The following is a 10,582-nucleotide window of genomic DNA, read 5'->3' as shown; positions in this document are numbered from 1 at the left end:
GTCCCCCAGTTTGTGGCCACTGCCCCTAGTCCTGTCACCAGACACACTGAGCAGAGCCTGGCCCCATCTTCCTGACACCCACCCTTTAGATATTTATAAGCATTAATAAGATCCCCCCTCAGCCTCCTCTTCTCCAGGCTAAACACCCCCAGCTCCCTGAGCCTCTCCTCATACGACAGGCGTTTCAGGCCCTTGATCATCTTAGTAGCCCTGTGCTGGACCCTCTCCAAAAGTTCTTTGTCCCTCTTGAACTGAGGAGCCCAGAACTGCACGCGGTATTCCAGGCTCCACTTCATTAGCACCACCACTAAGCCAGCAGAAAATGAGCTTTAAACTAAGCAGTGCACTTTTATACCCTGGCTTTTTGTTTGCATTTATCAGGAAACAAATTTCCTTGCACACCAGCCAAGCCTTTCCCCAGCTGCCCTGTCACACCTCCGGGCTGAGCCGACTCACCGGCACCGAGCAGTAACTGTGGTTCACCTTCACGGCGATGTTCGGAGGGTACTGATCCTCCTGAGGAGAACTAGTGTCTGTGTAACAGATCCTGCAAAGAAACCACACGTCTCTCAACATCCCCACTGCACACACCAGCAGCCAGCCATCACCACTCCAACCCATGCTCCCTCATCTGGCCACAGCAAAGCCGGTCCCACGTGGCTCCCCCGGGTTGATGCAGCACCAATTCCAGCAGTACGTGTAGGAACAGGCTCAAAAGTGGAGTTTAAGATGCTTGTGTGAGGCAGGTAAAAGAACAATTGACTCAAAGTTTGTGGCTATAAAAACCACGCTGAAAGTTGGTGTTTTTTTGGTGGTGAGTTCCCTCCTCCCCTGGTGAGCACCTGGTGGTGAATCAGCCCCGTGCCCAGACGTACCTTAGCACAACCTGAACCGATTTCACACCCGGCTGTAACTCCCTAGTAAATTAAAGAAGAAACAAAAACTTCAGATTAAGTATGTGAAAAAAAATAAAAGCAAAACAAACCCTCACAACCACCCCAAGAACAACCCAAATCAGCTGTTGCTTTTGCTACACTCCAGACTTTTAGTACTTTTTTTAATACAGACCCTTACAGAATTACTCACAGAATTTTATTTAAATTGTACAATCCCCCCCATAAATATCAGTGGTCTTGTGATTCATTTTTTATCATCAAGCACCATCCTACAGCCTTTCTCTGGCTTTTCAAAACTGTAAAGGTGTTGGGTGGCAGGTATCAATACACCTGGCATCCTGAGTGATCATTCCAGACTCTCATTGAGACTCTTGCTATGAAATATTTCTCACTGACGGTGGAAGTTTTCTCACAAATCTGAATATATGGAGAAAAGAAGCATCAAGAATCAGCTACAGCACGTGTAGTCTTTTATCACCCTTAAAGACTTCCGTGGTTTATCATTTCCTTTCTGTTAAGTCTTCCAACAGCTTCCCCTGCACTGCTTCTGTTGACCTACTGAGATCACAACAGTAATCAAGCACTGGACACTCAGGAAATATCATCTTTCTCAGACTCTACAATTACAGTACATTTTTATCATAAAGAGAAACATTTAAAGGTTTTACACTTAGTTTTGGAGGACCCTCTTCTGCATCATTGTCCTTCTCTGTGGCAGCAAGGACCAAGGGAGCAGGTCAGCAGAGGAGGAACCCTGCCTGCCTGCCCTGACAGCTCTCGGGCCTTTCATTGTTTGAATCAAAAGCTGCCTCAGGACAGAGGTCAGGGTAAATCCTAATCAGTGCAAGATGGTTTCTGAGGCAGTTACTCCAGCGTCCTTCACAAGAAGGAAGTTTGCTTTCAGATGCAAACGGCGTTACACGTCCAGCTTTTGAACTCTGCACACCAAGGAAAATCTGCAAACATTCACCACAGGAGCTCCACACAGAACTCAGGGCAGCAGCAACTCCACAGGGCTTTGCCTGCCCCAATGGACTATTCAGAAGCAAGATCAGAGGAGCAGAAGCAAAACTTAGGGACTTGGATAGGTAAAATTGTACCTCCCCCCTCCCCCCAGGCTATTTACTTTAGGTGAGAGGTAGCCTGACTGCTCCTGCTCTCAAAGAAACTGTTTCCTCCCAGAGAACAAAACCTTCCACAGAGAGGGAACACGGTGGAGACGTACAGCTACATTTTCTAGAACTGCTAACACCCAAGGAGGAGTACCTGGAATTTCGGATCAGCTCCACTTGTCTTGGTGTCAATGCAAAAATGCAGGGACTTTCCTGAAGCTTCTCATTATTCTGTGGAACTGAAGGAGAAACAAAGAGTCTGTACATCAAATTGATCATACCAAGCTCTTCCTACCTTGCTAAGGACAAGGTGGATTTTTAATGTTCTGAGATATGTTCACTACCAAGTCCTGTTTTCTCTGCTGTGGATTACAGCACTGCTCCTTTATTGCCTGCTTGTTTTGCTGGCCAGCACACTAAGAGTACAGCCTGGATTTAGACCTGCTTTTATTTTTTTCATTTTGCTCCTCTCAACTCATTCACTGAGCTGACAATCCTGGGTTCCTATCAGAACAAACCATAAGTGGTGTCACAGCGTGGAGACAAGACCTGAAAGAAGCCTAAGAGGAGATCTAGGCATGACATGAAAGCCTGACACCACCAGCCTGATTCTGGAAAAGAAACCAAGCAGCAACAACAACAAAGATCAGCTCAGATAATAAAAAAAAAAGCATCACACAAAGCAGCTGTAAGAGAGAAAACCTGACTTACAAACACACGACCTTGAGGGTGTTCCAGCAGCCCACTCTGAGAGACACTGAACTGAGAACTCAGCATTAACTGTTTTTTTTATCTGTTCACAATTTTAAGAGCAAATGCACTCAACGTGGTTCAGCCTGAGATGTGGAAAACTTGGGTCACAACTTCCAGGTAGTACCTTTTATTCAATCCAAGCATGTGAAGTTTTATTGTCAGCACACGTTTCCAGCTCAAGTCAGGGCCCTGAGCTGGTGAAAGTCACAGGAGAAACACAAAGAGCAGGAAAAGGATAAAACAGCTTTAATTTTCTTTTTTAGCAAGAATTGGGTGTTTTTCTTTGCATCACTTCAATTTCTAGTTTCTTCAAAGCCAACGTACCAGAATTTGAGAAGGGGGGAGAGTGATTTACTGTCTATGGATGAGATGAGAGAAGGATCAAACCTCAGCAGCTCTAAGATCTTGGAAGACACGGTGACAACTTGATTCACTGACTACTGATACTTCCTTTTTGTCATTCAGCTTGAAAAATGCAAAAAGGGCTTTCAGTGGAAAAAAAATAAATAAAATTGAAGCTATCTTTATGGATTTTTAATTCAATTCTAGTTTCCATCCCAGTGTCTCTTGACCAAGACAACCAGGGAGAAGTAAACTCATTTCATGACTGTTATTTTTAAGAAGTGATGAATGATAAAAACAACAACAAAAAATCATTTTAATATTGCTGCTTAAAGAACTGTTGATAAACACACAGTCCTCTGAGCTACAGGAAGACAAAGCAAATCTTATGAGGAAAACTGACAGTCCATGTTTAACTCTGTGTCTATGTCCCAACTAGAGCAGGTTGCTCAGAGCTTGGTCCAACCTCCCCTGGAATGGTTCCAGGGATGGGGCAGTGACCACCTCTCTGGGCAGCCTGGGCCAGGGGCTCACCACCCTCAGTGGAACAGTCCCTAGCTGAGCCTACAGCTACTTGGTCAACAACTCTCCTCTCAGTGCATGAAGAGAAGTGAGCAGCAGCAGCAGCAGCACCTGCTCCCAGTGTTCTTTATGTCTTGCTGTGAAAGATCCTTCTCCAAGCAGGAATCCAGGAGAACTCCTCAGCTGTGTTCACAGAAAGCTGCTGGAGAGTTCCACAGAGGCCTCCAACAGGACCTGGACAAAAATAAGCTGAAGGGAAACCAAAACTCAAAGAGATTGGGACTCAGGATGTGCCCATGCACAACCTGCTGCCAACAGCAACCAGAACTGGATGCTCTGCAGGAAAGCATGAGAGAACATGCCCTGAAAGACCAGCAGAAAAACCTCTCCAGAACAGACCAGTGTAAAGACCCAGTTCTCCTCCACAACCTTAATGCTGGGGAAACAAGCCCAAACTGCAGGAGTTTCACTTTCAGGGGACCTCTTCAGCTACTCATTTCTTTGCTGAGCAGCTAGACAAAAATTCACAGTTTTTTAAAGCTAAATATTTGAAGATAACTGAGTTTCATCCCTTTTCCAGGAGAAATGCCTCAGGACACAACTCAGCTCCTTGGCTTGTAGAATGGCTGTGGGGATCAATTCATTTTAACAGTTGGCAATAGCAGGAAATCAATTTTTAAGACTGAACTTGACCAGCAGTCCTCAGAATGAGTCAAGATATAAAACTTCCAAAATCCCCAAGGACTTGGCAAACTGTATTCAAGACTTTAGCCCAATGGAATTGCTGTGGATCCCCATCTGGAGAAGCCAACCTCCTCTGCAGCACTCACCAGCAGGCTAGACCATGCCATGGAAAATAAGGACTATATCCACCTCAGGGTTTTGGGGGTTCCCTGCAACACAGGTGGTTGGTTTTTTTTAAAAAAACCATAACATTCCCCACTATTATAGTTAATGGCCAAGCTCAGTAAAGTCTCTGTGAGAGATTGTACTGTCATCACCCTGGGGGGAGATCCCAAAGGTAGATCAGCCAGACTGAGCTGGTGGCAGGAGGCTCCTCAGGGCTGAGGAGCTGGTGCTTGAGTCCTCACTCCCATCCCCATGCCTCCAGAACAGCTCCTCTCAGAGCACAATCTACAGGGGGATTTTTTTGACTCCTTGCTTATCAGAACTACCCTGAGTAGTCTGAAGAACATTCATGTGGGTTTGGGAGATGGGGCAAGCTGATTGCTATGACATCTGTTGCTGCTGTAAGTGTCAAAAGCTCTCATTTTAGGGTAAACCATCACTTGTTTGGGTGGGTATCTCAACAGCACGAGCACGTGCTTCTGCTGGGACCCCTTCGAGACCACCCAGCACCAAGGTGTTTGTTTGCTCTGCAGGCAGCAGCCTCGACCATGAAATCAGTGGCCCTGTTTACAACAATTCCAGTCTGGCTTCTGAGGAGGGGCTAGAGCAGCAGATTTACTACTTACACCTGAGAAGAGCAAGGCCAGTGGCAAGGCAGGTGTTATCAGAGGGAAAACCCAAACAAATCCTGTTCACACGGGTGGCAGCAGGACCTCCCAGCCTACATGTCCTCCTGCTCCCACAGCTGCACCACACCATCTCCTCTGGCCTGGCTCCAGAAGAGCAGCAGCCTGGGGATCTGCAGCTCCAGAGCACAGGCTGTCACAGCTAAGGTTTGGAACAAAACAAGCATTCAGAATCCCTTGCAGCACCCTACTGCCCTCAAAAAACCTCTATTCGCCCTGTTTCACCCCAAAAGGTGCCAGAGGGTGAGCACACTTATCAGCAAGGTGCTCAGGAAAATACTCCCCTTGTTACCTACTTGAAAACACCAGGCAGGAAAGGTGTTAGTATTCCTGCCCTCCAAAAAGGGATCTCATCAATCTTCATTTCAAGCCTTATCTACCCATGAGAATTGCAGCGATTTCAGTAAATTAGGAGAATTCTTTCCTGTTGACATCTTTAAACCAAACCAGAAAGCTTGGGCAAGAAGTGTAATAGTGGGGAAGGTTAGGTTTAAAAAAAAAAAAAAAGGCTTCACAGAGATGCTAAACTCAGTACTTAAATTGCCTGAAATTGCCTGTGCAGTTACCAAATGAGGTATTAGCTGGTTCACAACGGACCCAATTTATCTGCTTTTAGCTGAACCACCTTTGTCTACAAGTCTAACAGTAATTTGATAGTTCTTCAGGGACTCTGCTCGCCTACAGATCAAATCAGGCATCGCCCACCTCACCTTTGATCTCCAGGCAATCATCTCAAAGAGGCAGGAGAGCCTTTTCATTAAGAAAGAGGCTTCCAGTTGAAGTCTGGAACCCATAAATTAAGCTTCTCCTACTCCCACCACGGCTATAGGCTTAAAACACCCCTTTTGTAGCCTAGGGAAATGGGGTACTGCACCAGCAGCTGGTGTTTCTAAATGGATCTGAGACCTTAAATCTTTCAGGTATTTCCAAGTTGAGAGTTTGTGAGGTTGACAAGAGGTTACGTTTGATCCACACACAGAATGGGAAATCTGGGCAACAAAGCATGAACTGGTGCAGCTCCCACATGGCAAATCACTCCATTTCCCCCACATCACCTCGTGTTATCATCCTGCCCTGCTCAGCAGAGCCCCAAACAAGCACCACTTTTAATGCTGGAGTTATTCCAGCACCTGGTTGCTGAGGTAGGAGCAGCTGATAGCCACGTGGTGTTGAAATAACCCCAGTTTTACAGAGAAACAAACACCTCTGTAGGCACATCAGGAGAAGGAATTACAGTCGCAGGTCACCAGCTTGGGAAAATTCACCAAGTGTCTTGAAGATGTTGTTGGGTTCTGAGCAGCAGGCTGGGACAATGGAGACTGAACATCTGTTCATCCCCAGCTACTACTGGTGGGGCACCAGCCCCCCACTGCTAGGCAGAAACCACTCTCATCAAGAGGGGAAATCAGTCAAATATGCTCTAGGGAACAAGCTGACCCGGGGGAGGTGTCAGCTAACAGAGGTGAGATACTCAGTTTAATGAGACCTCAGTTCTGATCTGATGTAGAAGATTTAGTGTCAAGTTTTAACAAAAGCTGTTAATCACAGGGAGTAGATCCAGGCTCTTCTCCTCTTCTCTGGATGTCTCCACCTCTTGAAAAATCTGTTTTCCTTCCAAAGATGACATTTGTGTTTCTGACTAACAAATGCCACCCTGCATTGGAGACTGAACCAGCTCATTCTCAAACAGCATTTAAAAAATGTTAGTTTTTCCCTGGCAGATCACCCCCTCAACCACTTCAATGGTCACAGCATTAACACATTTAATGCCTCCAAAGGAAGATGAAAATTACGTAAAGTCTGATGAATTAGTCCTTTTTTTAGCACCTGCACTACCATAGCTTCAATTTTTTGTTCCCCCTCTCCAATCCACATGCATTTTTTCAGCATTTCCATCTACCAAGCACTTTTCCAGCACAGAGCAGCTTCCCAAGTTCCAGGTTCATCCAGAATCCAAGCCTGTTGTCACCACGCTGACCTGATATGACACTGCAGCTCAGCACCCTGCAACAGCATTTCTCCTCTGCACACACCACCTTCCTTACAAGAATATTGTATTTAACACCTCTGACAATCATTTTTTATTTCTCAAAATGAAAATAATGAAAAATTAGACCTCACAGCCCCAGGGTGGGAAAAAGCCCTTTTTCCAGCATCCCCTCAAAATACACAGCACCATGCACAAAGAGCTGTGACAAGCACAAAAAGAGTCAGAAATACTGTGTGATGCATGTACCACCCTCGTTCACCCACTGGAGGGTTAGGGTCAAGTATTTTAAGAACTGAAAAATAGTATTAAGGTAGAATAGGCAGCACTCTCACTTAGTACAGAAAGATTTTCATCAATATATCCCCAAATCAGGGCGATGGAGGACAGGCTGTGAGTCACAGCAAGACTGCAACAGGCACCACAGCAGCATTTCCAGGGAAGGCTACAGCCCAACAAGAAGGGCTTTCAAATTACACCTCAAAGTGACCATGTTCTGGTTCGAAGGCAATGGAAACCAAACCAAACCAACCAAACAAAACAGATGTAAATACTCTTGACTAAATTCTGAGGGGGAGAGAGGGAAGTGCAAGGCACCCACTGCTGTATTCATCAGCCTCTCCTCTGTCACACGACCTCACAGAGCCTCAAAACCACCGCTGCCTTTTTGACACCCCAACTCATTTCACCTTCTCTCCCCTCCCCAGGGAACTCCCCAACCTCCTCCCAACCCCCCCCCTCCACCTCTACCGACTTCACCCAGACCCCTCCAACCCCTCGGGGAACCCACCTAATTCCGTGGGCTTCAGCAGCTCGTCCAAAGTGGTGTAGAAGGGAAGTTTGACCAGTCGAACTTCGGGCTTGGCAGCTTTGGGGGGCAGCCTCCCGAGGCCGTTCAGGTACTTCCCGTAGAGCGCGGGGTAGTCGATGGTGGTGGGGGTGGGGAGGGGAGTCCGGGGGCCGGCGCCGGCGCGGTCGTAGGAGGGGTGCATGGGGAGAGGAGCCTCCCCAGAGCGCTGCTGCTGAGGCGCCGCCTCCGAGCTCTTCTTGGCGTAACGAGTCTCATAGAGCTCCTTGATTTTCTTGAAAACTTCGGGGCTGCAGTCAAATTGGACCAACTGTAATGCTCGGGTGACTAGTTCATGTTTAAGTCCGCTTTTACTCCTGCCAACAAAACCCAGCAACATCTGAAGATCTGAGACTCGGAAACTCATCACCATGTTCTAGGGGATAGAAAATTAAAAATGTTCTTACAGTTGTAAGAAGGCAAAGCGTCAGGTCGTACTGAAGAACTGGAATCCAAAACACATACCAGACCCCTAAATGCACACCACTGGACCCCCTCAATACTAAAAACCCCTCCCTCGTCAGGTTGTACCCAACCCTCCAACCCTTATTCACCCCATTAGCATCTCATTTCTCAGGTAGTTCTTTCAGCAACGCAAAAGAGCCCCTCAGATGAAAGGTTCCCTGAATCAGACACGCCCCACAACAGGCATCGGGTTACTACAGAATAATTTCTGATAAGTGATAAGGATCCTGAGGGCAGCTGGGCTGGAAGTAAGAGGAAGCTATCCCTGATGGCAGGGTGAAAGAGCACATCAGCTCCTCCACCTCTGGGCTCAGAGCACCCACACTTCCCAAGCACCTCTGGGTAAGAGAGCAACATTATAAACTTCATATAAAACAGCGTTAGCAGCAGGAAGAAAACAGACATGAAGTGGAAGGCAAACAACATTTAAGAGAATTGGGGTCACCACTCCTTTTTGACTGCATTTCAATGTACGTGTGTGTTACCTGTACAAGAGCAAATCCTTCCAGGACCTTTCTATCATATCCAGGCCCATGGATTTCAGACCACAGAAAAACATGCCACGGCTCCCCGTGGAAGCGATACGTTCCCATGAGAACAAAGCCTCCCAGCTCTGTTTGGGTGCTGTGCCAAGCACTCCCCCGTCATCCCAGCCAGGAGCTGCTGCTGGTAATATTCATTTCAGGGGTTTGATAAGCAGCAAAAAAACCTCTGTCTTCAAAAACACCCTCTCCTGCTGCTGCAGAAACTCAGCAGGCCAGTAGCTGTCAGCAGATGCAAGGAGCATATTATGCTACAGGGCAACTTTCCCTCCAACTTAGAATTAGAAATTATTTATGTTAAAGCTACTCCAGAGCCTGGGCAGGTTGAGGTTTCAGTTCTCTCTCAGGGCAAAGCCACCTTAGGAATGCCCCAGACAAGGTTATCAAGCCCATGGTTTTGAGAATTCAAGTTGTCCTGAAAATATACTCGATAGGTACCCACACGAATTCACTTGACATTCTTCCCAGGTTGTGGAAAACACAGGAACTCAAAAAGAAACCTCAGCTTTCCAGGGTAAGAAAACCCAGCACATTTCTTTTCCCCAATCTATACTCTTACTTGAAGATTAAATAATAACAAAAAGTATAAAAGTCAGATTTCTATGAAAATCTGTTCTATCTATTCTTATTTCTTTCTACAGAAGCTAAAGGCAGCCTTGTAATTTCCTGGAATAAAACATCTATGGGTTTATTTATTTGAAAAATTAGCTTTAAATTAAGAAAGCTCCAGAAACATTTAACAGCCACTTTTGCACATGCAGGAATTAGACCATAGAGAAAAATGTCATTTTATTTTCTCCTTTTTCATGAAACCTGACATTGAATCTAGAAGCCCAAAAGACGTTGCACAAACTGCAGTTAAAATTTTTGGCAGTCGTGATCAAAATATTTTTGATAAGAGAAAAAAAAATGGGCAGGTAACTTGAAAGAGGAGAGGAGGGATGTTTAATTGCCAGCAAGTCAGGATCTGAGAGCTCTGTGCTTGTCTTGCTGCTTCCCTCAGATCCTGGGGAAATCCAGTTCCTGCGTCTCACTCTTCTCCAAGTACAAAATGGAGAGCACGTTGTCCTCTCTGAGGTGTTTTGGGGAGACATGGGACGTTTGCAGAGATAAATACACCAAGGTGGTGACCCAGGGCAGCAGCACAGGGCCAGGGCAGCGACCTGAGTGTGGCACACGGGTGTCCCCACACCCACAGCTCCTTCACCACCCCCCACCTGGGAGTTTGGGTGTGTGAAGCAGTGTTTGAGCTGCCCACCTTGCCAAGTTCTCATTCAGGAGGCAAGATTTGAGCAGAAATAGCAAAACAAGCTCCAGACAAAATAAAACCAGTCACTAAGGCTTGGGCCTGCTCGACAATACGAGCAGTAGAAAGATCACTGCTGACTCCTGAGGTTGTTAAAGCTCAAGCCTGCTCCTCCACCCGAGGAAGTCTAGGATGTGAGTGGCACAGAGCCTGTCCCACACCCGCTGTGGGGGCAACCACAGCACCTCCAAAGCACATCTCCTCCTGTGGAGCCCCTCACGCCGAGAGGGGCCCAAGAGCAGGCACAGGGCAGCACTCCCAACACAAGCCTCTTC

General features: G+C 46.6%; 1 protein-coding gene across 1 annotated transcript in view; it reads right to left on the bottom strand.

The window, feature by feature from the left end:
• LOC103775262 (E3 SUMO-protein ligase PIAS4-like) overlaps positions 1-9,268 on the bottom strand; it is a gene marked incomplete at its 3' end in the record, with an annotated part of 9,802 nt that extends 534 nt beyond the window's left edge. The window contains exons 1-5 of the mRNA XM_008942709.1: positions 9,265-9,268; positions 7,938-8,370; positions 2,163-2,247; positions 876-917; positions 457-547 (exon numbers count right to left, since the gene is read on the bottom strand). Of these exons, the coding sequence (XP_008940957.1) occupies positions 457-547; positions 876-917; positions 2,163-2,247; positions 7,938-8,367 (648 nt within the window). The remainder of the gene's footprint in view (positions 1-456; positions 548-875; positions 918-2,162; positions 2,248-7,937; positions 8,371-9,264) is intronic.
• Between the last annotated feature and the right edge of the window lie 1,314 nt (positions 9,269-10,582).

Source organism: Merops nubicus, unplaced genomic scaffold (assembly GCF_000691845.1).
Source record: "Merops nubicus isolate BGI_N331 unplaced genomic scaffold, ASM69184v1 scaffold25676, whole genome shotgun sequence".
NCBI lineage: Eukaryota > Metazoa > Chordata > Aves > Coraciiformes > Meropidae > Merops > Merops nubicus.
Note: the sequence above shows the minus strand (reverse complement) of the source record. Positions and strands in the feature narration are given on the sequence as shown.